Source organism: Pseudopipra pipra, chromosome 3 (genome assembly GCF_036250125.1).
Source record: "Pseudopipra pipra isolate bDixPip1 chromosome 3, bDixPip1.hap1, whole genome shotgun sequence".
In the NCBI taxonomy this organism is placed as follows: Eukaryota; Metazoa; Chordata; class Aves; order Passeriformes; family Pipridae; genus Pseudopipra; species Pseudopipra pipra.
The window spans coordinates 116,108,465-116,136,303 of NC_087551.1; the positions used below are offsets into that span (position 1 = coordinate 116,108,465).

At 55.9% G+C, this 27,839-nt stretch overlaps 2 protein-coding genes and 1 long non-coding RNA gene across 7 annotated transcripts in view; 2 read left to right on the forward strand and 1 right to left on the reverse strand.

The window, feature by feature from the left end:
* LOC135412440 (uncharacterized) overlaps positions 1-27,839 on the reverse strand; it is a 32,264-nt gene that overhangs the window by 3,293 nt on the left and 1,132 nt on the right. For 2 of the 4 annotated variants that reach the window (XR_010429641.1, XR_010429643.1), the window contains exon 2: positions 14,783-14,862. This is a non-coding gene — a long non-coding RNA (uncharacterized LOC135412440). Of the gene's footprint in view, positions 1-14,782; positions 14,863-15,106; positions 15,493-26,509; positions 26,594-27,839 lie in introns of those variants that run through there. The other 2 variants (XR_010429642.1, XR_010429644.1) reach the window with 2 other exon arrangements.
* On the forward strand, positions 942-10,533 carry LOC135412394 (interferon-induced very large GTPase 1-like). The gene is made up of 2 exons (XM_064651148.1): positions 942-1,088; positions 2,238-10,533. Exon 2 carries the CDS (start codon positions 2,240-2,242, stop codon positions 9,518-9,520), a length of 7,281 nt encoding a protein of 2,426 aa, XP_064507218.1. The 5' UTR covers positions 942-1,088; positions 2,238-2,239; the 3' UTR covers positions 9,521-10,533.
* Positions 11,672-27,034, forward strand: LOC135412391 (interferon-induced very large GTPase 1-like). Of its 2 annotated transcripts, none has more exons than XM_064651145.1 (3): positions 11,672-11,815; positions 17,394-17,580; positions 18,730-27,034. In XM_064651145.1, the coding sequence occupies exon 3, from the start codon at positions 18,732-18,734 to the stop codon at positions 26,016-26,018; it is 7,287 nt and encodes a 2,428-aa protein (XP_064507215.1). In that variant the 5' UTR covers positions 11,672-11,815; positions 17,394-17,580; positions 18,730-18,731; the 3' UTR covers positions 26,019-27,034. The 2 variants fall into 2 exon arrangements, with proteins under 2 accessions (XP_064507215.1, XP_064507214.1); XM_064651144.1 differs by lacking the exon at positions 11,672-11,815 and adding an exon at positions 15,538-15,947.

Here is a 27,839-nt window from a genome sequence, read left to right on the forward strand (position 1 = left end):
GCCACCCCACACCCCAAGGCTCTGCTGCCCAGGGAGCGGCTGCACATCTGCCCCCGAGGGGAATCAGGGGCTGAAGTCCCTCCCTTGCTCTGCCAGCACGCCCAGTTTTCCTCGGCTTCCTCAACTCCCCTGATCTCCCCAGCCCTTTTTCTTCCCTCTGCTTCCCCCCTCATCTGCCCCATCCCACTGGTGGGAGTGCAGGAGCTGCTGGAGGCTCTCCTGGAGCCCCGTCAGGCTCTGGAAGGGGCTCCAAGGTCTCCCTGGAGCCTTCTCTTCCCCAGCTGAGCCCCCCCAGCTCTCCCAGCCTGGCTCCAGAGCAGAGGGGCTCCAGCCCTGGCAGCATCTCCGCGGCCTCCTCTGGACTCTCTGCAGCAGCTCCACGTCCTTGTGCTGCTGTTGCCCAGGGCTGGAGGCAGCTCTGCAGGGGGGTCTCAGCTGAGGGGGCAGAGGGGCAGATCCCCCCTGCCCTGCTGCCCACCATCCCTCTGGGATCAGCCCAGGGCACAGGGGGCTTCTGGGCCGGGTCGTGGCCCAGCCTCTCCCCCACCAGCCCCCCAGGTCCTTCTCCCCAGGGCTGCTCTCCATCCAGTCCACTCCCAGCCCGTCTTTGTGCCTGGGATTGCCCCGACACAGGGGCAGCACCTGCCCTTGGCCTTGTTGACCTTCAGGGGGTTGGCACTGTCCCACCTCTCCAGCATGTCCAGGTTCCTTTTGCAGGGCAACATGGATTTAGGGCCCAGGTGAAAGCCTGCTCTGCTCCCCACCCCACAAAGGCCCTGGGCACTCTTTGCTGACGGGGGAATCCCCACTGCAGGAGAAGGGTTGGCCTCCACTGCTCCCTGCAATCAATCCTCCACGTTGCTGGGATGCCATCTCCTGACTCTCAGCTCTTCTCCTTTAGGATCTGGGGCCTTTCCTTCCCGCTGCTCTTCCTCCGGAATTCTCCAGGCGGTTCCCATCTTCTCCACCCGCTGCCGTGTCCCCCAGGCCTGGGCTGTGACGGTGCTGTGTCCCCTCAGCTGGGCACCTTGGCTGCCCGTGTCCTCTGGGCACTCAAGGCTGGGACCAAGAGGAGCATCTGCTCTCAGGTGGGTGAGGTGACTCAGAGCCCACGGCCAGGGCACAGGTTGCCTCAGTCTGCACTGGCCTGAGAGGGAAAGCTGACACTCAAGGCTCTGCAAGGCTCCAGGAGCCCAGTGCCAACCCCTGGGAGCCATCCCTGGCTTGGGGAGGGTCTGGTGTCCCTGCTGGGATGGAAGCTGAAGGCAGGGGAAGGGTTTGTGCATGGAATCAACCTCTCCAGGATCCAGCTGAATTGAGACAGAGACACTTCTCAAGTTTGTGGGACGGTGTAGAAAACCCCAAAGGTGTAAAGGCAGGAGTCCAGGGAGAGCACCAGCTCCGTTAGGGTGAGAATCAGGGAATCACAGAAGGGCCGGAGTGGGAAGGGACCCACAAGGATCCTGGGAAAGATGGAAAGCTTTACTGAAATCCAGAAAGGTCCCATCAACTGGCTTCCCTTGATCAGCTACGTGGGTTATTGGGGAGCAAAAGGATATTCGGTTTGACGAGCAGCAAATTCCCCTCAGGACCCCGTGCTGGCTGTGACCAGTGAGTGCCTTGTCCTTCAGGGGCTTTTCAATAACTCCCAGAACAACCTTCTCCACAATTTTATCAGGCACTGAAGGGACACTGCCAGGCCTGTAGTTCCCAGGGTCATCCTTCCTGCCCATCTTGAAAACTGGGACAATGTTCCCCAGCTCCCAGCGCTGCCTCTGTGTGCTGGGAGCACCAGCTGGAGCAGCCGGCGAGCGGGAGAGCCCTGTGCTGGGAAGAGGGTGCAGGATGCAGGCAGGGGGGTGGGATGGGCACAGGGGCTGTGCTGGTGCTCCAGGGATCCAGCAATGCCCTCGGCTCTCTGCACTCACGGATTCAGGAGTCCTGTTGGGAGGACCTGGGCGATGCTGAAGGCAGCACCTTCTCCATGGCAGGTTGTGTGGCCAAGTCCGTGTGTGTGTGTGTGTTGTCTCTGGGATACACACTCAGCTTCAGGGCTGATCCCACAGCAGGCACATCCATTGCCCGGGAAGGAGACCCTGGGCCTTGTGGCATCCCAGCCTGGGCTCCAGCAGCCTCGTGGGAGCATCCCCAGGGCCGGAGCTGCTGCAGAGCCTCTTAGAGGAGCCTGGGGCCTCTCACAACAAACCTTAGGGAACGTTTCCTTTCTTCCCCCACAGCCATGGCTTCGCAGGACGACACCCAAGAGGGGCATGAAGAGGCACAGCTCCTGGCAGAGGCACTTCAGAAGGAAGGACTGGAGGCTGGATACTGGCTCCCCAAACTCTCCAAGACCCTGGGAGTCCAGTGCACACAAGCCCTGCAACACCTGCAATATGAAGACTACCTTACGTTGGAGTGCCAAGTGCGGCACCCCTGGGAGAAAAGGGCGCTCCAGAAACTCCTGAAAATAAGAGATGACAAAGCAACTTCTGAGGAGCAAGAAAAGCAGCACTTGGAGAGGACAAAGCAGACACAAGGACTGGCCAAGCAAGTCCTGAAGGAGCTGAAAGAAATGCTAGACAGCCGCAGCCACAGCCAGGATGTTGTAAGGCAGAGAGCAGAGGCTCTATGGGAAGCCATGGAGATTCCCAAGGAGTTCTGGCCAGCACCAAAGAAGCCCTTGGCGGATGTGGAGAGCATCCAGAAGCAGCTGGAGCAGCAGGAGTCGTCAGTGGGCAGGATGGAGAACATCCCCGACACGGAGGTGCTGAGGCGGGCATCGGGGGGACTGGCCCTGCAGGGCATCTACAGAACCAGCAGGGCTGAAGATGTGCTGGCAAAGAGAGAGCAGCTCCTCAGGGTTCCTGAGGGATTCCAGCTCGCCGGTCCAGAGCAAGGGTCGCTGCTTGAGAGCAAGGAGTTCTCCTCCAGTGCAGCAGAATCCACTTTCACCAGGTCCATGGAGCAGCTGGGCTTCAGCATCAGCGTTTCTGCCAAAGCCAAGTTCTGGGGAGTTAAACTGAAAGCTGGTGCAGATCACAGCAGCTCCTCACAGGCACAGGGCACCCATCAGTCCCACTCTGAGCACAGCTACTTTTGCACCACCAAGTACCAGTACATCCCTCTGGCCTCCTGCTACTTCCAAAGGAACCAGCTTCTCCTCTCGGATGGGGCCCTGCGGGAGCTGCAACACATGGAGCAGCTTTTGAACCTCACTCGGGAAGAAGACCAGCCCAACCTGCTGGAGAGCTTCTTCAGCAGGTTTGGGTCCCACGTCAGTCAGGGTCCCCTCCACTTTGGGGGGATATTCTGGTGGAAGGCGTCTACAGGAGGATTCAGAGCCGAGCAGAGGGAGGAGATGAAGCGACAAACATCTGAAGCCCTGAACACCTTTGTTGGGGCCAGTTTCAGTGGCTTCGGGGCCAGTGCAGGAGGGGCCACAGATGTTTCCCGGTCCAGCTCACAGGCTTCTGTCCAGGGCAGAGCTGGAGAGAGCTCCCACACAGAGATTCAGCTTCACGTGTTCACCACAGGGGGCCCATCGGAGACCAGTTCTCTCTCTAAGTGGGAAAAGGGGCTGGTGTCCAATAACTCAACGTGGTGCGTTATCGACCGCGGCTCCCAGCTGATCCCGGTGTGGGAGGTCATCCTGTGCAATCACAGCAGGGATTTTCAGTCCGTCCATGGAATGAGCCTCGCCCTCAGGGCTGCGTACAAAGCGCTGACGAATCAGAGCGTCGGCACCGCTTTTGGAGAGGAACTGGCCAGTGCAGTGGAAGAGGCCAGAGAGTTCATGGAGATTGTGAAGACCTGGCAGGGGGCGGTGGATGAAAGGAAACTGCTCATGCTGATGGATCTGAAACAGGATCTGAGTGCAAGAACCAAGGACCCCAGAGTCTGGATCAACGTGTGCCTGTCGGACAAAGCCCTGCAGGACTTCCTGGTGAACACCGTGAGGAGTTGCCAGGAGTCACCTCCAGAAAACTCCACCTCGATCAAGGCAATCTTGAGGAGCCTCCTGGATCCTCATATCTATTCTGTCAGGGACTTCCCCGAGTCTTCCTTCATTACGCAATGGATCTTCCAGACTGACCACAGGCTTCCCAAAACTCCCAATGTCTCTGAACTTGAAGAGCTCCTGCAGACACTGCAGCAAATGATGGAGCACATCCATGCTGTCACCTACGCACCAGGAACCTCTGCTTCTGCCGTCCAGGAAGCAAAGAGAGAAGCCACCCTGACCACAGGCCTCGCAATTCATTCCTTACTGCGGTCTCTCCAGGAAAGGGCTCAGAAGGACATGGAACTCTTGGTGCTCTTAATTGCGACCAGCACAGGGTACCAGGTGGAAAGCAGCACTTTCCAGCACCTCCTTGGCCATGCAGAAATTCAGTACCTGGCCCAGGCAATGGCAGCGGCACACGAGCAGTACGTGACTCTGAAGGAGCAAGATGCTGCCAGAGCTGAGGCCTCCCTTCTGCTGACGGCTCTGACCATGACACCCCAAAGCAAAGAGCTGTCCCCAGAGCAGAAGAGGGAGCGGTTGCTTTTCATGGAAGGTCACATGGAAGGCTTGTGGGCCACAGGGACAAGGAATCTCCTCCAGAAGCACAGGGAGTGCCCAGACTGGGAGATGCTGGAACGTGACTTGAATTCCTTTATTGGCGGGAGCTTGGAGGAAACAGGGGATGATGTGAGGATGCAGAACATACTCAAAGACATGGAAGACACTTTCCAAACAACTGAGCCTTCCAGTCCCTCCAAATCTGAGTCAGGTGCCAGTGAATCCAAAGCCAGTGAAGGCACTGCAAATCAAGAGTTCCTCCACTTGCTCAAGCGCCTTGGACTAGAAAGTCACTATCCAAGAAAAATGGGCACGGGACATTTCCACATCATCTGCAAGACATCTCTGCACGACAGCCAGCCCAGCAAGGACCAGGAACTGCCATTTCACTTCCTGCAGAAGCTCTTAACCGTGGACTATCGGGTGAGGTACCTGACTTGTGGGGATGGGAGCAACCCAGGACTTGCCCCTGTGCCAGAAACCACAGAGCAAGAGCACGAACCCTCAGACTCCTTTGAGAACTTTCTCCATCGTTTGAAGGAAGCAGCCCCTCGACCTGCAACCAGTGATGGCCACGTGCACCCCATGGACCTCCAGATGGCAATTTTCCACTGTGCTGATGACTTCATGAGACAGTCCATTGCAACCAAGCTGGCCTTCTGCCAACTGGCACTGCCCCTGCTGGTGCCCAAGCCGGGCACTGCCCAGATCGAGTTCCCACTTTGGGCCCTCAGCCAAATCAAAAGGAGCTGGAAAGAGGTGGAAAAGTCGGGACAGCAGCCCAGGATGAACAGTCACAATAACAAACTCATCCATCAGGCAGAGACCCCCATCGTGTCCTTCATCCGCATTGGCACCTCTGCCTCCTCTTCCAAGTCTCAGCTCCTCAATGCTCTGCTGAGCAAACAAAGACACGACACTTTTTTCCACCGCCATTGCCGAGGCAGCACCAGAGAGCGTTTGCTGATGGCAGGTGTTGTGGAGATCGCCTGGTACTGTCCCCGGGGAAGCCCCGATGACACCTTTGAGTGCTGTGTGGCTTTCTGTAACCTGCATGGAGACGCCAGGGACCACGGAGCGCAGCTGCACTTCTTACAGGAGATCTCTGCTCTCAACGTGGCTCTTGTCTCCGACTCGGAGCACATGGACGACAGAGGGACAAAGCTTCTGTGTGACCTGTGGCAGTCACAAAGGCCTCTGGTTTGTCTTCTCACTGACAAAGAGAAGGTTGCAGCTGGACAATCCAACAAAACCGTAACAATAGGGATCAAGAACAGAAACGAAGCAGAGATGTTGGACGAGCTCACCAAAACAATCAGGAATCTGCTGGAAGGGTCCAACCCTCGTTTCAGCCTGGACGCCTGCCTGGACAAAGCTCGCCAGCACGGATTCTTAGTGGATGAAGATCGACCCGAGTGTGTGACAGCCAAAGCAAAGGCAAAGGAGCTGGTGACCCTTCTGAAGAAGGAGAAGCTGTCTGAGATCAAATCCCAGTTCCTGCCTCTTCAAGGAAAACTGTGGCACCAGTGGTGCCAAAAGGACAAAGAACTCACTCGCTTGCAGGAGAAGGGCAACAGGAGCATCGAGCACCATCGGAGCCAAATTGAATCTGACAAGACAGTAATTAGAAGAAAGCAACTAGAGCGAGCCTTCCCCCTCAACCAGCTGATGAAACCATTCCTTGTCTTTCTCCAGTCACAGCCAGCAGATACCAAGAAATACTTCCTGCAGTGGCTGAAGGTCTTTATGGACGACCTGTCCTCCGGTCGCCTTGAGGAACTGAGGAGAGACTATCACAAGTTATGGTCTGAAATCCTGGAAAAAAAGAAAAGCAAGGAAAAAACTAATCCAAACCCTGAGTTGCTGAGTAGGTTGGAGGCCCTCTCTGATGAAATCAACGATTCATCCGTTGGACTGGAGCATCTGTTGAGAGAGGTAGGGCAGATCTATGAAGCTCTGAACTTAAGGAACTCAAAGAATGAAAATGTTGTCAAACTGCCCCAAATGGCAGCAGAGTTGATGGTTTTGGGGTATCCCGTGGAGCTGATGGATGGGGATGCTTCTTACCTGCCCCTGCACTGGGTGGGAGCAATCTTTGACAGCCTAATTGAGAGGCTGGGGGACAAACGAGTGTTTGTTCTCTCCGTGCTTGGCCTGCAGAGCACAGGGAAGTCAACCCTGCTGAATGCCATGTTTGGGCTGCAGTTCAACGTCGGCGCGGGGAGATGCACCCGGGGAGCGTTTATGCAGCTCCTGCCACTGGACGAGCAGCTGCAAGAGGACGTGGGCTTTGATTACATGCTGGTTGTTGACACAGAGGGCCTTCGTGCCATAGAGATGGCCAATAAACAGTCCCTGAATCATGACAACGAGCTGGCAACCTTTGTCATCGGCATCGGCAACATGACCCTGATCAATGTCTTTGGGGAAAATCCCTCAGAAATGCAGGATGTCCTTCAGATCGCTGCACATGCTCTTCTGAGGATGAAGAAAGTACATCTTTCCCCCGGCTGCCTCTTTGTCCACCAAAACGTGGGAGAAGTTACTGCCAAGGAGCAGAACATGGAAGGACAAAGACGTTTGCAGGAAAAGCTGGATGAAATGACCGTGGCAGCTGCCCAGCAGGAATGCTGTGACGTCTCCTCCTTCAGCGACATCATCCGCTTTGACGTGAACACCCACATTCACTACTTTGCTCACCTGTGGGAAGGAAACCCCCCAATGGCACCACCCAACCCCACCTACAGCCACAACGTCCAGCAACTGAAGAGCAAAGTTCTCCAGGCTGCCAAGGAGTCCCAGGGCAGCATTTTGACGCTCTCCAGCCTGAAAGTCCGTATTGGTGACCTCTGGAATGCTTTGCTGAACGAGAACTTTGTTTTCAGCTTCAAGAATTCACTGGAGATTGCTGTGTACAGGAAACTGGAAACTGCCTTTAGTCGGTGGACCTGGAGGCTCAGGAGTCACATCTTAGACATACAAATGAGACTCGACAACAGAATTCGGAACGGGGACTTGCAGCAAGTCACCAGAGAACACCTGGAAGGGCTCGTGCAAGAGACAAGTGATGCCATCGTGACAGACATGGAAAAGTATTTCAGGGAAGAGAAACACCGTGAGATGCTGGTCCAGTGGAAAGGCAGCACAGAGCTGAAGCTGAAAGAACTAAAAGAGAATCTTCTTCTTGAAACTCGGAAGAAATGTGAGAATCTCATTGAACTCCAGAAGACCCAGAGTAAACTGAATGCAAGGAAGTCGGAATATGAAGACGAGCTCTTGAGAAGGAGCAGGGAGTTGGCTCTGACTCTGAAAGGCAAGAGCCTCAGTCGGAGAAAACTGAGAGACAGCTTTACTTCTCTCTGGGCTGAGTGGATTACTGAAGTCTCCCGTGCTGCTCCCCCACTGGAACGGGTGGATATTGATGTGGAAATAGAAGATGTCCTTCTGGAGCATTTTAAGGAGCCTGGTTTCCATGCACGGATCAGGTCATTTCCAAAACACACAGGATTTTCCTTGGACTTGAAGAAACATGTCACAAAGAAAAAGGGTTGGAAAAAACGGAATGTTTCCAATGCTGATGTGAACTTGCAGGACATCACAGACAACATCATAAAGCGTGTGTGGGCAAACATTGATAAGAAGGAACAGGAGAAACGGGATTACAGTCGAACCTTTATTCATGAAATACTCCATGAAGTACAGGAAGGTGTGAACTCCATCCCCAGCGATGCACAATTTAGTGTTAACAAAGATTACATCATAGATTTATCTCTGTACCTCTGCAGAACGGCAGCAGAAAGGTTTAAAGCCATGCACGAAGCATTCCAGAAGGCAAATGACCCAGTCACCTACCTGAACAGCAAGAGAGAAGATTTCTTCACATGTTTCCAGATTTCCTGCCAAGGAGCCACTTCTGTCACAGCTTTTGCTGTTTTCCTTTGTGACAAGCTTGCCCCAGCTCTTCGCTGGGCCGTTTATGAGAGGACGGCTAAAGCCATCGCTGGGGACATGCAGGGGAAAGTCCCAGATTTCCAGGGCAACAGAGCCAATCTGGATGTTTGTATCCTGAGATTCCTGGCACAAAAAGAAAACTTCCAGTATTTCAAGCAGTACCTTAAACACCCAGTACAGTTTTTTCAGTGGTACATTGAGAGACGTGTTGAGAGTTACTGTTTAGGTGAGAGCCGGAGGCTGGAGAAGTTTTTAGATTCCTCCCTTGATGTTCTCTATGGAAACATCCTGTCAGCTGTTGCTTCATCAACCCAAAGGGTCAAAGACAGAAAAGACCAAAAGGACAAAATCTCTCTCTGGCTGGATGAATTTTGCGGGGAACTGACAGAGCTGATCTACTTGCCCAGAAGTGACCTGAAGGGCCTCGAGCATCAGGAGATCACAGACATCGAGTTCCTGAGCAAAGCCATGGCAGAAGCACTGCCTGCCATGGAGAACAAGCTCAGGGAAGAATTTGCTGTTGCTGATCTGCGCTGGTTTGAAATGAAGCCTCACACCATCCTGGCAGAGCAGTTTTGGGGGTGCTGGGAGCAGTGTCCCTTTTGTGGGGCTGTCTGCACAAACACCATGCAGGGACACGATGGAGACCATCAGCTTCTCTTCCATCGACCACAAGCTTTGAGGGGATGGAGGTTCCGAGGAACACAAGAGCTGGTCATTGATATTTGTTCCAGCAGTGTTGCAAGTGACCGTCGATTCTACCCAACTCGAGAGGATTACCCCGTCTATCCCTACAAGAGATACCGGGATGCAGGACCTCCTTTCTCCAATTGGAAAATTCTTCCTGATCCATCCATGCAAGCCTACTGGAAATGGTTTGTGTGTCATTTCAGGACCAGTATAGAAAACTGGCATGGTAAGAAATTCCAAGGCAGAGGAGAAATCCCTCAGGCCTGGCAGAGAATTACCAAGCAGGAAGCACTTGCTGAGCTGGACAAGCCTTAGGCCACATCGATGGAAGGAAGATGAAAGAAGATGAAGGAAGAACCTCCATGGCTTTGCAGTTTAGCAGAACAGAGTACAAGGCTGTCCACAAAATGCTGTTTCAATGCTTATGCTCTCAAGCCCCATGAAGACAATGGGATCCAACTGCTCACAAACTGGGTGAAATAAGGCACGTTCCTCCGGCCGTCGCTCAGAAACTCCCTCGCTTCCTGATCAGCCAGAATCCTCTTCCCTTCCTGCCGTAAACATTTCCCTCTGCTTTGCCCTTGAGCAAAAGTATAAAAACCCTCCCTGGGCTGCTCAGTCCCATGGCCAAGATGGAGCCCAAGTGCCAGGGGAAGGGCAAAGGCAGCACGAGAAAGCCCCAGTTGGATGAGCTGCTCTGAGGAAATAAGGGGCAGTGAGCAAAGCCCAGCTTTCCTGCAGCACTCAAATCCCAGCACAAAGGGGGAACACTCTGGTACTGGGAAGATCATGGGACCCTCCAGTACCTGTCAGCCGAGGGACAATCCAGGTGTTCTGCTGCAGAGCCAACAACCACATCGAACCCCCTCCTCAGGTGCCAAACCACAACCACTCCTCCCTTTAGGTACAGCAAGAGAACTTTACACCAACCAGAAACAAAAGGTAATTACGACTGAAGCCACTCCAGCTCCACCTAAACACAAAGAATTCGTATAAAAGTAAGTTGGGGAGAGGGGGAAAATTGAGGAAGACTCCCCTGAACCTGCTGGGATCAGCTGAGGGGTTGAACCTGCCTCCCCCCCACCCCAGGGACGCCTGTGGGGTGAGAAATACACTCTGGGCAGGTTCAACGCTGCTTTAAGGAGCAGAGCTTTGGTCGGGCTCCCCCCAGAGGATATTGGCAGATTGCTTCGTGTTCCACCTTGGCCTTGCTTCCCAGAGCCGACATTGCTTTCAAACACAGTTTTGCAGCCAGACGCTGCCGCCAACACCCACGAACCTTATTAACCTGTCCCAGGCGGTGCTAATAAAGAGTGTGATTCCAGGAACTGGGAGAGGAGTCCTTTCAGTCGCCAGCAGCAGGTCCCACCTTGGCAGGGGCAGGGCCGGCTGAGGCAGTGCTTTAACTCCCTGCTCCGGAGGGCCCTGTGTGTGCCCAGGGCAGCCGTCCCTGCTCAGGGGCCTGGGCCTGCTGCACTTCCCTCCAGCTCTCAGCCCCACCGGCAGCTGCTCCTGCCCTTGGCCTGGCTGTTGAGCAAAAGCCTTTGCCGTGCCCCCTGTGCAGGATCCCGTGGCCCAGCAGCTTCCTCCCAGCCCCCGGGGCAGCGCCGGTGCTGTCCAGGCAGCCTGGGGGCACCGGAGCCGCGCTCTGGAGAAGCTGGGACCAGCTGGGGCTGCCCCGGGGACGGCCTTGGGGGTTGGAACTGAGGTGGCAGTGCCCCTGCCGGGCTCCCAGGGAGCCAGGAGGAAAAGCAAAGAGCTGCTGGGGGGGGTGAGACTGGAAAGCCCAGCAGGGACTGCCCGGGGGGTCTGACTGATGCACAGGCTGGGAAAAAGGGGGCTGGGCAAGGCAGGGGACGGGGCTGGGCTGACAGGCTGGGAGGAGGCCGGGATGGGGCTGGAAGGGGAGAGGGGCAGATCTGAGTGGACCAACTCGGATTTCTTTCCCTTCTCCCCTTTACTTTCTTTTCGTTCCCTGCTCCTTCTGCCTCCCTCTGCTCTGGAGCCAGGCTGGGAGAGCTGGGGGTGCTCCCATGGAGAAGAGAAGGATCCAGGCAGACCTGAGAGCCCCTTCCAGAGCCTAAAGGGGCTCCAGGAGAGCTGGAGAGGGACTGGGGACAAGGCATGGAGGGACAGGACACAGGGAATGGCTTCCCACTGCCAGAGGGCAGGGAGAGATGGGAGATTGGGAAGGAATTCTTGGCTGAGAGAGTGGAGGCCCTGGCACAGGTTGCCCATTTTCATGATTCAGTGATCCAGGATAGCAGAAACATGGTGGGTGATTTCCAATCAAGAACCCCAAGCACTGCTTGCTTCCAATCAAGAACCCCCAGCTCCTGCTGCCTTTCATGGAATTACAGGATCATTAAGGTTGGAAATGACCTCTGATACCCATCTCTCACCCAACGACTTTTGCACCCAAACAGGGAGTAGCTCCCCAGTTTGACTTTGACATTCTGCTGCTGTAAAACACCTGATTTACAGGAAATCAGCAGCCGTGTCCCACGGCCCCTATTAAAGGGGAAAACAGCACCCACGGGAGAGCCGGGGCTGGGTCAGCAGAGGGGCTGCACTGGGCTTCTCTCACCTCGGGAGCTCCGCAGGGAGACGGTAGGACCTTGGGGATCAGCTGTGGCGCTGGGAGCCGGGATCAGCACGGAGCTGATCTTTGTTTGTCTTCGGCTTCCCATGCCGGGGGGTTCCCATGGCTGGGGAGATGCCAGGGAAGGAGCCCCTTCCCTTTGCAGCCCGTGCCCGGCCGCAGGCGGGGCCGATCCTGCCCGGCCCGGGCACCCCCAGCCCCAGGCAGGGTCCGGGGGCTGCGCTCCCCGAAGGCAGGACCGGGGGTGCTGGGGCCCTCCTGGGGCCGGGGGTGCTGCCTGTGCCCCGCGCCGCTCCTCAGGGAGCAGGGCAGCGCCGGGGGCATGAGGGGCACTCCTGGCCCCTCCTGCTCCGGCCCCAGCCCGGGGAGGACACTTGGTCCTTTTCCTCCCGGGATTCCCCTCCCTTCCACTGGAAACTTCACCGCCCGCAGCGCTCTGGTCCCTGGTGCAGCCCCTCAAAGGCACAGGCGCTTCCAGAGCCCATTTCCCTGGGGAAGGGAGGGAAGTTGGGAGGGGACAGAGCTGGCACAAGTGGCCTGAGGGGACAATATCCAGCAGTGGCCCTGAGCCAGCAGGTGCCTTCCCGAGCAGCTGCCCTGCACTCAGAGAGGAATCAGGGGCTGAAGTCCCTCCTTTGCTCTGCCAGCATGCCCAGTTTTCCTCTGCTTCCTCAACTCCCCTGATCTCATTCCAGCTCTTTTTCTTCCCTCTCCCTTTCCCCTCCTCTGCCCCATCCCACTGGTGGGAGTGCAGGAGCTGCTGGAGGCTCTCCTGGAGCCCCTTTAGGCTCTGGAAGGGGCTCCAAGGTCTCCCTGGATCCTTCCCTTCCCCAGCTGAGCACCCCCAGCTCTCCCAGCCTGGCTCCAGAGCAGAGGGGCTCCAGCCCTGGCAGCATCTCCGCGGCCTCCTCTGGACTCTCTCCAGCAGCTCCACGTCCTTGTGCTGCTGTTGCCCAGGGCTGGAGGCAGCTCTGCAGGGGGGTCTCAGCTGAGGGGGCAGAGGGGCAGATCCCCCCTGCCCTGCTGCCCACCATCCCTCTGGGATCAGCCCAGCACATGGTGATTTCCAGTTGCCATCACACACAGCCAGGTCATGTCCATCTTCCCCCTTTCCTTGTCCTGTCCCACAGCAGGAGCCCTCTGGGCTCTTCCCTCTCCATGCAGGTGAAAGACACAACTCCTGCTCTTCCCAGCCCATTGCTGCCCACATCCATCTACCCCCCCTGAAGCAGGAGGTTGCTGTTCCCAGCTGGTGGTTTGGGACATCTGCAAAACCGGGAGCCCCTCCTGGATGTGCAGTGCAGGAGCAGGAAGCCGCTCCCCCATCCCAGATCCCTGTGGGCACACAGGTCCCAAAGGGGCAACCACAGGCGTGTGGAGGGGAAGGAGTAGGTGAGGTGGGTGGCAGTGCCAGGCCTGCTGGTGCCTTTGGCAGCTGGACCCTTTTCCAGGTGCTGGAGGAGCCTCCTTGCCTGGCACACGGAGCAGGGCCGGGTCCAGCTCTTGCCTCAGGTGCTCGGCCCATGTTTCAGGATGTGCAGGGCCGTCCCCTGAGCAGTGTGGGCTGCTGGGCAGCCCCTCCCAGGGCCCTGGAGCTGCACTCCCAGTCTGCTGCGGCGTTTACCTGTCCGTGTTCAATCTCGGCTGCAGCGAATTCCATCAGAAAAGATCCTCTCCGGGAATTAACACCAAGTCTTGGGGTGTCGGGCGGGTTTGGAGAACTGGGGGCACTCTGGAAGTTCAGGAAACACTTCCCGTGGCTGGTTCTGAAAATGGCCACGTTATCAGGGCTTGGATCATCGACCTGACTCTTCCTGCTCCACACCTGGCACAAAGCTGGATGTCAACAAGGGTTTTTTCCTGCTCATTGTGAATTTCCTCTTTGTGGAGAGGAGGGATGAGGGGGACAGAGAGAGTCAGAGGGAAAGGGGTTTTTTGTGCCTCTCACACAGGCTCTGTCAAAATTTGGAAGTCATGTCCCTCCTCCTTCTCTGCAGTGCCTCCTTCACTTGGAATCGTCTCCTGCTGGGTGTGGGCTTGTGGCTTCCTTGAATGGAGAAGTTCACCTTGATTCCTTTTTCTAGGGATTGTAACAAATCCTGTTTTCTTGCACTGGCTCGTGTATTGTCACTGAATCCCAGAGTGGTTTGGGTGGAAAGGGACCTTAAATGAATCCAGTCCCACCCCTGCAATGGGCAGGGACACCTTCCACTAGCCCAGGTTGCTCCAAGCCCTGTCCAGCCTGGCCTTGGACAGTTCCAGGGATCCAGGGGCAGTCACAGCTTCTCTAGGCAACCTGTGCCAGCATCAGCCACAGAGTTTTAGGAACCAGAGTAACCAAAGAAAGTGAAAGTACAGAGCACAGTTAAAAGGAAGCAACACACAACTACTGCCCAACCTCCAGAACTCTGATTCTGTCCCATCTGAGACTTGAAGCAGCATAGAAAGAATTTCCACAGTATCCCTGTGCCACCCTGCCCGTTCCCTGTGGCTCAGCAACCCTCTCGGGAAGGAGACAGCACTACACTGGGGCTCTTAGGGTGGGGAAACCCGGGTATGGGTTGCCCAGAGAAGCTGTGGCTTGCCCCTGGATCCCTGAAGTGTCCAAAGCTGAGTTGGACGGGGCTTGGAGAAACCTGAGATAGTGGGAGGTGTCCCTGCCCTTGGCAGGGAGAGGGGAATTAAATGTTCTTTAAAGTGCCTTCTCACACAAACCATTCCATCATGAGATTCACCTTCCCCAGCCAAGGGATGTGTCCCACAACGATGCAATTCTGTGGGAATTTTAAGTAGAGGAGTGTATCTCACAGAGGAATATTTTTACATGTCCAATACATGACAGAAAATGCAGAAATCACTGCTCCAGGCCACAGGTTTGTCAGAGATGAAAAATTCAGGACCAGTTCTGTAAGAAACAGGCACCTGATAACAGCATTTATGCTCGATCCCACAGTCGGTCCAACAGATCACGGTACCTGGATCACACTGAGGAGCCTCTCTGGGCAACTCCCACTTTCCTGGGCTCGGCTCCTTCTCCAAACATTTAACCGACAACCTAAAAAGACAGGGGAAAAGGAAGTTTGTTTGTTTGTTTTTTCCTCTGAGAAAGCAGCGTTTTCCCACAGAAAACTTACATCCCCAGTATTTTGCAGACACAACACGGTGCTCCTTTTGCCCTGGTGGTGTCTCCCGCTAATCCTGAAGAGCTGCAGCCGCACACTCTTTGTCTCCCGCTAATTCCAAGTACTGGAGCAGCTGGATGGCTCCCCGGGCCCACTCTGGTGGCCCCGAGCTCCCACCTGTCCCGGGCCAGCAGTCTGGGGGTACCAGGGGGCCTGGGCGGCTCCAGGGCCGGCATGGCCGCCTCAGCACCAGCCGAGCTCCAACGGTCCCCCTGAGGGGATCAGGGCCGCCTGAGAGTCACAGCGTGCCCCGAGAACCGTCCCCTCACAGTCCTGGGCAACAGCAGCACAAGGACGTGGAGCTGCTGCAGAGAGTCCAGAGGAGGCCCCAGAGATGCTGCCAGGGCTGGAGCCCCTCTGCTCTGGAGCCAGGCTGGGAGAGCTGGGGGGGCTCAGCTGGGGAAGGGAAGGATCCAGGGAGACCTTGGAGCCCCTTCCAGAGCCTAAAGGGGCTCCAGGAGAGCTGGAGAGGGACTGGGGACAAGGGCTGGAGGGACAGGACAAGGGTGAATGGATTCCCACTGCCAGAGGGCAGGGAGAGATGGGACATTGGGAAGGCTGGGAGTGGGGGAGGTCCTGGCACAGGTTGCCCAGTTCTGGGATTAGATGATCAGGGGTAAGAGGCACAGATCACGTGGTTCCCTGTCAGGAGCCCCAGGTACTGCCCAGCTCCTGCTGCCTTTCGTGGAATCACAGGATCATTAAAGTTGGAAAAGACCAAAGATCATCGAGCTCACCTTCCACTGAACAATTTTCCATCCCAAACCAGGCAGCAGTTTCGTTTCTGCTGCAGAAAAACGTCTGATTTACAGGAAATCAGCAGCCGCCACACGCCCCCCCTCCCCCCCCCCCTCCGGCGCCGCTGAAAGGGGAAGCAGCAGCGCCCGCAGACCCGAGGCTGGATCAGCAGAGGGGCTGCGCTGGGCTTCTCTCACCTCGGGAGCTCCGCAGGGAGACGGTAGGACCTTGGGGTTGAGCTGCGGGGCTGGGAGCCGGGATCAGCACGGAGCGGGGGCTTGTTTGTCTTCTGCTTCCCATGCCGGGGGGTTCCCATGGCTGGGGAGATGCCAGGGAAGGAGCCCCTTCCCTTTGCAGCCCGTGCCCGGCCGCAGGCGGGGCCGATCCTTCCCGGCCCGGGCACCCCCAGCCCCAGGCGGGGTCCGGGGGCTGCGCTCCCCGAAGGCAGGACCGGGGGTGCTGGGGCCCTCCTGGGGCCGGGGGTGCTGCCTGTGCCCCGCGCCGCTCCTCAGGGAGCAGGGCAGCGCCGGGAGCATGAGGGGCACTCCTGGCCCCTCCTGCTCCCGCCCCAGCCCGGGGGGGACACTTGGTCCTTTTCCTCCCGGGATTCCCCTCCCTTCCAGGGGAAACTTCACCGCCCGCAGCGCTCTGGTCCCTGCTGCAGCCCCTCAAAGGCACAGGCGCTTCCAGAGCCCATTGCCCTGGGGAAGGGAGGGAAGTTGGGAGGGGACAGAGCTGGCACAAGTGCCCTGAGGGGACAGTACCCAGCAGTGGCGGTGAGCCAGCAGGTACCTTCCTGAGCAGCCACCCTGCACCCCGAGGGGAATCAGGGGCTGAAGTCCCTCCCTTGCTCTGCCAGCACACCCAGTTTTCCTCTGCTTCCTCAACTCCCCTGATCTCCCCAGCCCTTTTTCTTCCCTCTGCTTTTCCCCTCCTCTCCCCCATCCCACTGGTGGGAGTGCAGGAGCTGCTGGAGGCTCTCCTGGAGCCCCTTTAGGCTCTGGATAAGGGGCTCCAAGGTCTCCCTGGATCCTTCCCTTCCCCAGCTGAGCACCCCCAGCTCTCCCAGCCTGGCTCCAGAGCAGAGGGGCTCCAGCCCTGGCAGCATCTCCGCGGCCTCCTCTGGACTCTCTCCAGCAGCTCCACGTCCTTGTGCTGCTGTTGCCCAGGGCTGGAGGCAGCTCTGCAGGGGGGTCTCAGCTGAGGGGGCAGAGGGGCAGATCCTCCCTGCCCTGCTGCCCACCATCCCTGTGGGATCAGCCCAGGGCACAGGGGGTTTCTGGGCCGGGTCATGTCCCAGCCTCTCCCCCACCAGCCCCCCAGGTCCTTCTCCCCAGGGCTGCTCTCCATCCAGTCCACTCCCAGCCCGTCTTTGTGCCTGGCATTGCCCCGACACAGGGGCAGCACCTGCCCTTGGCCTTGTTGACCTTCAGGGGGTTGGCACTGTCCCACCTCTCCAGCATGTCCAGGTTCCTTTTGCAGGGCAACACGGATTTAGGGCCCAGGTGAAAGCCTGCTCTGCTCCCCACCCCACAAAGGCCCTGGGCACTCTTTGCTGACGGGGGAATACCCACTGCAGGAGAAGGGTTGGCCTCCACTGCTCCCTGCAATCAATCCTCCACGTTGCTGGGTTGCCATCTCCTGACTCTCAGCTCTTCTCCTTTAGGATCTGGGGCCTTTCCTTCCCGCTGCTCTTCCTCCGGAATTCTCCAGGGGGTTCCCATCTTCTCCACCCGCCGCCGTGTCCCCCAGGCCTGGGCTGTGACGGTGCTGTGTCCCCTCAGCTGGGCACCTTGGCTGCCCGTGTCCTCTGGGCACTCAAGGCTGGGACCAAGAGGAGCATCTGCTCTCAGGTGGGTGAGGTGACTCAGAGCCCACGGCCAGGGCACAGGTTGCCTCAGTCTGCACTGGCCTGAGAGGGAAAGCTGACACTCAAGGCTCTGCAAGGCTCCAGGAGCCCAGTGCCAACCCCTGGGAGCCATCCCTGGCTTGGGGAGGGTCTGGTGTCCCTGCAGGGATGGAAGCTGAAGGCAGGGGAAGGGTTTGTGCATGGAATCAACCTCTCCAGGATCCAGTTGAATTGAGACAGAGACACTTCTCAGGTTTGTGGGACGGTGTAGAAAACCCCAGAGGTGTAAAGACAGGAGTCCAGGGAGAGCACCAGCTCCATTAAGGTGAGAATCAGGGAATCACAGAAGGGCCGGAGTGGGAAGGGACCCACAAGGATCCTGGGAGAGATGGAAAGCTTTACTGAAATCCAGAAAGGTCCCATCAGCTGGCTTGCCTTGATCAGCTATGTGGGTTATTTGGGAGTAAAAGGATATTCAGTTTGATGAGCAGCACATTCCCCTCAGGACCCTGTGCTGGCTGTGACCAGTGAGTGCCTTGTCCTTCAGGGGCTTTTCAATAACTCCCAGAACAACCTTCTCCACAATTTTATCAGGCACTGAAGGGACACTGCCAGGCCTGTAGTTCCCAGGGTCATCCTTCCTGCCCATCTTGAAAACTGGGACAATGTTCCCCAGCTCCCAGCGCTGCCTCTGTGTGCTGGGAGCACCAGCTGGAGCAGCCGGCGAGCGGGAGAACCCTGTGCTGGGAAGAGGGTGCAGGATGCAGGCAGGGGGGTGGGACGGGCACAGGGGCTGTGCCAGTGCTCCAGGGATCCAGCAATGCCCTCGGCTCTCTGCACTCACGGATTCAGGAGTCCTGTTGGGAGGACCTGGGTGATGTTGAAGGCAGCACCTTCTCCATGGCAGGTTGTGTGGCCAAGTCCATGTGTGTGTGTGTGTTGTCTCTGGGATACACACTCAGCTTCAGGGCTGATCCCACAGCAGGCACATCCATTGCCCGGGAAGGAGACCCTGGGCCTTGTGGCATCCCAGCCTGGGCTCCAGCAGCCACGTGGGAGCATCCCCAGGGCCGGAGCTGCTGCAGAGCCTCTTAGAGGAGCCTGGGGCCTCTCACAACAAACCTTAGGGAACGTTTCCTTTCTTCCCCCACAGCCATGGCTTCGCAGGACGACACCCAAGAGGGGCATGAAGAGGCACAGCTCCTGGCAGAGGCACTTCAGAAGGAAGGACTGGAGGCTGGATACTGGCTCCCCAAACTCTCCCAGACCCTGGGAGTCCAGTGCACAGAAGCCCTGCAACACCTGCAATATGAAGACTACCTTACGTTGGAGTGCCAAGTGAGGCACCCCTGGGAGAAAAGGGCGCTCCAGAAACTCCTGAAAATAAGAGATGACAAAGCAACTTCTGAGGAGCAAGAAAAGCAGCACTTGGAAAGGACAAAGCAGAGACAAGGAGTGGCCAAGCAAGTACTGAAGGAGCTGAAAGAAATGCTCGACAGCCACAGCCACAGCCAGGATGTTGTAAGGCAGAGAGCAGAGGCTCTATGGGAAGCCATGGAGATTCCCAAGGAGTTCTGGCCAGCACCAAAGAAGTCCTTGGCAGATGTGCTGGAGAGCATCCAGAAGCAGCTGGAGCAGCAGGAAACGTCAGTGGGCAGGATGGAGAACATCCCCGACACGGAGGTGCTGAGGCGGGCATCGGGGGGACTGGCCCTGCAGGGCATCTACAGAACCAGCAGGGCTGAAGATGTGCTGGCAAAGAGAGAGCAGCTCCTCAGGGTTCCTGAGGGATTCCAGCTCGCCGGTCCAGAGCAAGGGTCGCTGCTTGAGAGCAAGGAGTTCTCCTCCAGTGCAGCAGAATCCACTTTCACCAGGTCCATGGAGCAGCTGGGCTTCAGCATCAGTGTTTCTGCCAAAGCCGGGTTCTGGGGAGTTAAATTGGAAGCTGGTGCAGATCACAGCAGCTCCTCACAGGCACAGGGCACCCACCAGTCCCACTCTGAGCAGAGCTACTTTTGCACCACCAAGTACCAGTACATCCCTCTGGCCTCCTGCTACTTCCAAAGGAACCAGCTTCTCCTCTCGGATGGGGCCCTGCGGGAGCTGCAACACATGGAGCAGCTTTTGAGCCTCACTCGGGAAGAAGACCAGCCCAACCTGCTGGAGAGATTCTTCAGCAGGTTTGGGTCCCACGTCAGTCAGGGTCCCCTCCACTTTGGGGGGATATTCTGGTGGAAGGCGTCTACAGGAGGATTCAGAGTTGAGCAGAGGGAAGAGGTGAAGCAACAAACATCTGAAGCCCTGAACACCTTTGTTGGGGCCAGTTTCAGTGGCTTTGGGGCCAGTGCAGGAGGGGCCACAGATGTTTCCCGGTCCAGCTCACAGGCTTCTGTCCAGGGCAGAGCTGGAGAGAGCTCCCACACAGTGATTCAGTGTCAGGTGTTCACCACAGGGGGCCCATCAGAGACCAATTCTCTCCCTCAGTGGAAAACGGGGCTTGTGTCCAATAACTCAACGTGGTGCGTTATCGACCGTGGCTCCCAGCTGATTCCAGTGTGGGAGGTCATCCTGTGCAATCACAGTAGGGATTTTCAGTCCGTCCATGGAATGAGCCGCGCCCTCAGGGCTGCGTACAAAGCGCTGACGAATCAGAGCGTCGGCACCGCTTTTGGAGAGGAACTGGCCAGTGCAGTGGAAGAGGCCAGAGAGTTCATGGAGATTGTGAAGACCTGGGAGGTGGCAGTGGATGAAAAGAAACTGCTCATGCTGATGGATCTGAAACAGGATCTGAGTGCAAAAACCAAGGACCCCAGAGTCTGGATCAACGTGTGCCTGTCAGACAAAGCCCTGCAGGACTTCCTGGTGAACACCGTGAGGAGTTGCCAGGAGTCACCTCCAGAAAACTCCACCTCGATCAAGGCAATCTTGAGGAGCCTCCTGGATCCTCATATCTATTCTGTCAGGGACTTCCCCGAGTCTTCCTTCATTATGCAATGGATCTTCCAGACTGACCACAGGCTTCCCAAAACTCCCAATGTCTCTGAACTTGGAGAGCTCCTGCAGACACTGCAGCAAATGATGGAGCACATCCATGCTGTCACCTACGCACCAGGAACCTCTGCTTCTGCCGTCCAGGAAGCAAAGAGAGAAGCCACCCTGACCACAGGCCTCGCAATTCATTCCTTACTGCGGTCTCTCCAGGAAAGGGCTCAGAAGGACATGGAACTCTTGGTGCTCTTAATTGCGACCAGCACAGGGTACCAGGTGGGAAGCAGCACTTTCCAGCACCTCCTTGGCCATGCAGAAATTCAGTACCTGGCCCAGGCAATGGCAGCGGCACACGAGCAGTACGTGACTCTGAAGGAGCAAGATGCTGCCAGAGCTGAGGCCTCCCTTCTGCTGACGGCTCTGACCGTGACACCCCAAAGCAAAGAGCTGTCCCCAGAGCAGAAGAGGGAGCGGTTGCTTTTCATGGAAGGTCACATGGAAGGCTTGTGGGCCACAGGGACAAGGAATCTCCTCCAGAAGCACAGGGAGTGCCCAGACTGGGAGATGCTGGAACGTGACTTGAATTCCTTCATTGGTGGGAGCTTGGAGGAAACAGGGGATGATGTGAGGATGCAGAACATACTCAGAGACATGGAAGACACTTTCCAAACAACTGAGCCTTCCAGTCCCTCCAAATCCGAGTCAGCTGCCAGTGAATCCAAAGCCAATGAAGCCACTGCAAACCAAGAGTTCCTCCACTTGCTCAAGCGCCTTGGACTAGAAAGTCACTATCCAAGAAAAATGGGCACGGGACATTTCCGCATCATCTGCAAGACATCTCTGCACGACAGCCAGCCCAGCAAGGAGCAGGAACTGCCATTTCACTTCCTGCAGAAGCTCTTAACCGTGGACTATCGGGTGAGGTACCTGACTTGCAGAGATGGGAGCAACCCAGGACTTGCCCCCGTGCAAGAAACCACAGAGCAAGAGCACGAACCCTCAGACTCCTTTGAGAACTTTCTAAACGATTTGGAGGAAGCAGCCCCTGAAGCTGCAACCAGGGACAGCCACGTGCACCCCATGGACCTCCAGATGGCAATTTTCCACTGTGCTGATGACTTCATGAGACAGTCCATTGCAACCAAGCTGGCCTTCTGCCAACTGGCACTGCCCCTGCTGGTGCCCAAGCCGGGCACTGCCCAGATCGAGTTCCCACTTTGGGCCCTCAGCCAAATCAAAAGGAGCTGGAAAGAGGCGGAGAAGTCAGGACAGCAGCCCAGGATGAGCAATCACAATAACAAACTCATCCATCAGGCAGAGACCCCCATCGTGTCCTTCATCCACATTGGCACCTCTGCCTCCTCTTCCAAGTCTCAGCTCCTCAATGCTCTGCTGAGCAAACAAAGACACGACACTTTTTTCCACCGCCATTGCCGAGGCAGCACCAGAGAGCGTTTGCTGATGGCAGGTGTTGTGGAGATCGCCTGGTACTGTCCCCGGGGAAGCCCCGATGACACCTTTGAGTGCTGTGTGGCTTTCTGTAACCTGCATGGAGACGCCAGGGACCACGGAGCGCAGCTGCACTTCTTACAGGTGATCTCTGCTCTCAACGTGGCTCTTGTCTCCAATTCGGAGCACATGGACGACAGAGGGAAAAAGCTTCTGCGTGACCTGTGGCAGTCACAAAGGCCTCTGGTTTGTCTTCTCACTGACAAAGAGAAGGTTGCAGCTGGACAATCCAACAAAAACATAAAAATAGGGATCAAGAACAGAAACGAAGCAGAGATGTTGGACGAGCTCACCAAAACAATCAGGAATCTCCTGGAAGGGTCCAACCCTCGTTTCAGCCTGGACGCCTGCCTGGACAAAGCTCGCCAGCACGGATTCTTAGTGGATGAAGATCGACCCGAGTGTGTGACAGCCAAAGCAAAGGCAAAGGAGCTGGTGACCCTTCTGAAGAAGGAGAAGCTGTCTGAGATCAAATCCCAGCTCCTGCCTCTTCAAGGAAAACTGTGGCACCAGTGGTGCCAAAAGGACAAAGAACTCACTCGCTTGCAGGAGAAGGGGGGCAGGAGCATCGAGCACCATCGGAGCCAAATTGAATCTGAGAAGGCAGCAATTAGAAGAAAGCAACTAGAGCGAGCCTTCCCCCTCAACCAGCTGATGAAACCATTCCTCGGCTTTCTCCAGTCACAGCCAGCAGATACCAAGAAATACTTCCTGCAGTGGATGAAGGTCTTTATGGACGACCTGTCCTCTGGTCGCCTGGAAGAACTGAGGAGAGACTATCACAAGTTATGGTCTGAAATCCTGGAAAAAAAGAAAAGCAAGGAAAAAACCAGTCCAAACCCTGAGTTGCTGAGTAGGTTGGAGGCCCTCTCTGATGAAATCAACGATTCATCCGTTGGCCTGGAGCATCTGTTGAGAGAGGTAGGGCAGATCTATGAAGCTCTGCACTTAAGGAACTCAAAGAATGAAAACGTTGTGAAACTGCCCCAAATGGCAGCAGAACTGATGGTTTTGGGGTATCCCGTGGAGCTGATGGATGGGGATGCTTCTTACCTGCCCCTGCACTGGGTGGGAGCAATCTTTGACAGCCTCATTGAGAGGCTGGGGGACAAACGAGTGTTTGTTCTCTCTGTGCTCGGCATCCAGAGCACAGGGAAGTCAACCCTGCTGAATGCCATGTTTGGGCTGCAGTTCAACGTCAGCGCGGGGAGATGCACCCGGGGAGCGTTTATGCAGCTCCTGCCACTGGACGAGCAGCTGCAAGAGGACGTGGGCTTTGATTACATGCTGGTTGTTGACACAGAGGGCCTTCGTGCCATAGAGATGGCCAATAAACAGTCCCTGAATCATGACAATGAGCTGGCCACCTTTGTCATCGGCATTGGCAACATGACCCTGATCAATATCTTTGGGGAAAATCCCTCAGAAATGCAGGATGTCCTTCAGATCGCTGTGCAGGCTCTTCTGAGGATGAAGAAAGTACATCTTTCCCCCAGCTGCCTCTTTGTCCACCAAAACGTGGGAGAAGTTACTGCCAAGGAGCAGAACATGGAAGGACAAAGACGTCTGCAGGAAAAGCTGGATGAAATGACCGTGGCAGCTGCCCAGCAGGAATGCTGTGACGTCTCCTCCTTCAGCGACGTCATCCGCTTTGACGTGAACACCCACATTCACTACTTTGCTCACCTGTGGGAAGGAAACCCCCCAATGGCACCACCCAACCCCACCTACAGCCACAACGTCCAGCAACTGAAGAGCAAAGTTCTCCAGGCTGCCAAGGAGTCCCAGGGCAGCATTTTGACGCTCTCCAGCCTGAAAGTCCGTATTGGTGACCTCTGGAATGCTTTGCTGAACGAGAACTTTGTTTTCAGCTTCAAGAATTCACTGGAGATTGCTGTGTACAGGAAACTGGAAACTGCCTTTGGTCAGTGGACCTGGAGGCTCAGGAGTCACATCTTAGACATACAAATGAGACTCGACAACAGAATTCGGAACGGGGACTTGCAGCAAGTCACCAGAGAACACCTGGAAGGGCTCGTGCAAGAGACAAGTGATGCCATCGTGACAGACATGGAAAAGTATTTCAGGGAAGATAAAAACTGTGAGATGCTGGTCCAGTGGAAAGGCAGCACAGAGCTGAAGCTGAAAGAACTAAAAGAGAATCTTCTTCATGAAACTCAGAAAAAATGTGAGAATCTCATTGAACTGCAGAAGACCCAGAGTAAAGTGGATGCAAGGAAGTCGGAATATGAAGACGAGCTCTTGAGAAAGAGCAGGGAGTTGGCTCTGACTCTGAAAGGCAAGAGCCTCAGTGAGATACAACTGAGAGACAAGTTTACTTCTCTCTGGGCCGAGTGGATTACTGAAGTCTCCCGTGCTGCTCCCCCACTGGAACGGGTGAATATTGATGCAGAAATAGAAGATGTCCTTCTGGAGCATTTTAAGGAGCCTGGTTTCCATGCACGGATCAGGTCATTTCCCAAACACAGAGGATTTTCCTTGGACTTGAAGAAACATGTCACAAAGAAAAAGGGTTGGAAAACATACCTCCCGTGGAATGTTTCCAATGCTGATGTGAACTTGCAGGACATCACAGACAACATCATAAAGCGTGTGTGGGCAAACATTGATAAGAAGGAACAGGAGAAACGGGATTACAGTCGAACCTTTATTCATGAAATACTCCATGAAGTACAGGAAGGTGTGAACTCCATCCCCAGCGATGCAGCATTTAGGGTTAACAAAGATTACAGCATAGATTTATCTCTGTACCTGTGCAGAACGGCAGCAGAAAGGTTTAAAGCCATGCACAAAATGTTCCAGAAGGCAAATGACCCAGTCGTCTACCTGAACAGCAAGAGAGAAGATTTCTTCACATGTTTCCAGATTTCCTGCCAAGGAGCCACTTCTGTCACAGCTTTTGCTGTTTTCCTTTGTGACAAGCTTGCCCCGGCTCTTCGCCGGGCCGTCTATGAGAGGACGGCTAAAGCCATCGCTGGGGACATGCAGGGGAAAGTCCCAGATTTCCAGGGCAACAGAGCCAATCTGGATGTTTGTATCCTGAGATTCCTGGCACAAGAAGAAAACTTCCAGTATTTCAAGCAGTACCTTGAACATCCAAAAGAGTTTTTTCAGTGGTACATTGAGAGACGTGTTGAGAGTTACTGTTTAGGTGAGAGCCGGAGGCTGGAGAACTTTTTAGATTCCTCCCTTGATGTTCTCTATGGAAACATCCTGTCAGCTGTTACTTCATCAACCCAAAGGGTCAAAGACAGAAAAGACCAAAAGGACAAAATCTCTCTCTGGCTGGATGAATTTTGCAGGGAACTGACAGAGCTGATCAACTTGCCCAGAAGTGACCTGAAGGGCCTCGAGCATCAGGAGATCACAGACATCGAGTTCCTGAGCAAAGCCATGGCAGAAGCACTGCCTGCCATGGAGAACGAGCTCAGGGGAAAATTTGCTGTTGCTGATCTGAGTTGTTTTGAAAGGAAGCCTCACACCATCCTGGCAGAGCAGTTTTCGGGGTGCTGGGAGCAGTGTCCCTTTTGTGGGGCTGTCTGCACAAACACCATGCAGGGACACGATGGAGACCATCAGCTTCTCTTCCATCGACCAGAAGCTTTGACGGGAGAAATCTGGCACCAAACAGATCACCTGGTCATTGAAATTTGTTCCAGCCTCGTTGCAAGTGACTGTCTATTCCAAAAGGGTGCTAGCAAATGGACCCCCTGCAAGAGATACCGGGATGCAGGACCTCCTTTCTCCAATTGGAAAATTCTTCCTGATCCATCCACGCAAGCCTACTGGAAATGGTTTCTGTCACATTTCAGGACCAATATAGAAAACTGGCACGGTAAGAAATTCCAAGGCAGAGGAGAAATCCCTCAGGCCTGGCAGAGAATTACCAAGCAGGAAGCACTTGCCGAGCTGGACAAGCCTTAGGCCACGTTGATGGAAGGAAGATGAAAGAAGATGAAGGAAGAACCACCACGGCTTTGCAGTTTAGCAGAACAGAGTACAAGGCTGTCCACAAAATGCTGTTTCAATGCTTATGCTCTCAAGCCCCATGAAGACAATGGGATCCAACTGCTCACAAACTGGGTGAAATAAGGCGCGTTCCTCTGGCCGTCGCTCAGAAAGTCCCTCGCTTCCTGATCAGCCAGAATCCTCTTCCCTTCCTGCCGTAAACATTTCCCTCTGCTTTGCCCTTGAGCAAAAGAATAAAAACCCTCCGTGGGCTGCTCAGTCCCATGGCCAAGATGGAGCCCAAGTGCCAGGGGAAGGGCAAAGGCAGCACGAGAAAGCCCCAGTTGGATGAGCTGCTCTGAGGAAATAAGGGGCACTGAGCAAAGCCCAGCTTTCCTGCAGCACTCAAATCCCAGCACAAAGGGGGAACACTCTGGTACTGGGAAGATCATGGGACCCTCCAGTACCTGTCAGCCGAGGGACAATCCAGGTGTTCTGCTGCAGAGCCAACAACCACGTCGAACCCCCTCCTCAGGTGCCAAGCCACGACCCCCCCCGCCCCCCATTAGGTACAGCAAGAGAACTTTACACCAACCAGAAACAAAAGGTAATTACGACTGAAGCCACTCCAGCTCCACCTAAACACAAAGAATTCGTATAAAAGTAAGTTGGGGAGAGGGGGAAAATTGAGGAAGACTCCCCTGAACCTGCTGGGATCAGCTGAGGGGTTGAACCTTCCTACCTCCACCCCAGGGACGCCTGTGGGGTGAGAAATACACCCTGGGCAGGTTCAACGCTGCTTTAAGGAGCAGAGCTTTGGTCGGGCTCCCCCCAGAGGATATTGGCAGATTGCTTCGTGTTCCACCTTGGCCTTGCTTCCCAGAGCCGACATTGCTTTCAAACACAGTTTTGCAGCCAGACGCTGCCGCCAACGCCCACGAACCTTATTAACCTGTCCCAGGCGGTGCTAATAAAGAGTGTGATTCCAGGAACTGGGAGAGGAGTCCTTTCAGTCGCCAGCAGCAGGTCCCACCTTGGCAGGGGCAGGGCCGGCTGAGGCAGTGCTTTAACTCCCTGCTCCGGAGGGCCCTGTGTGTGCCCAGGGCAGCCGTCCCTGCTCAGGGGCCTGGGCCTGCTGCACTTCCCTCCAGCTCTCAGCCCCACCGGCAGCTGCTCCTGCCCTTGGCCTGGCTGTTGAGCAAAAGCCTTTGCCATGCCCTCTGTGCAGGATCCCGTGGCCCAGCAGCTTCCTCCCAGCCCCCGGGGCAGCGCCGGTGCTGTCCAGGCAGCCTGGGGGCACCGGAGCCGCGCTCTGGAGAAGCTGGGACCAGCTGGGGCTGCCCCCCTTGGGGGTTGGAACTGAGGTGGCAGTGCCCCTGCCGGGCTCCCAGGGAGCCAGGAGGGAAAGCAAAGAGCTGCTGGGGGGGGTGGGACTGGAAAGCCCAGCAGGGACTGCCCGGGGGGTCTGTCTGATGCACCCGCTGGGAAAGAGGGGGCTGGGCTGATGGGCTGGGCTGACAGGCTGGGAGGAGGCTGGGAAAGGGCTTGAAGGGGAGAGGGGCAGATCTGAGTGGACCAACTCGGATTTCTTTCCCTTCTCCCCTTTACTTTCTTTTCCTTCCCTGCTCCTTCTGCCTCCCTCTGCTCTGGAGCCAGGCTGGGAGAGCTGGGGGTGCTCCCCTGGAGAAGGATCCAGGCAGACCTGAGAGCCCCTTCCAGAGCCTAAAGGGGCTCCAGGAGAGCTGGAGAGAGATTTGGGACAAGGCATGGAGGGATAGGACACAGGGAATGGCTTCC

Bases quoted from the DNA above. Each gene is read 5' to 3' on its own strand.
- LOC135412394 (XM_064651148.1), top strand. From the start codon at position 2,240: ATGGCTTCGCAGGACGACACCCAAGAGGGGCATGAAGAGGCACAGCTC.
- LOC135412391 (XM_064651145.1), top strand. From the start codon at position 18,732: ATGGCTTCGCAGGACGACACCCAAGAGGGGCATGAAGAGGCACAGCTC.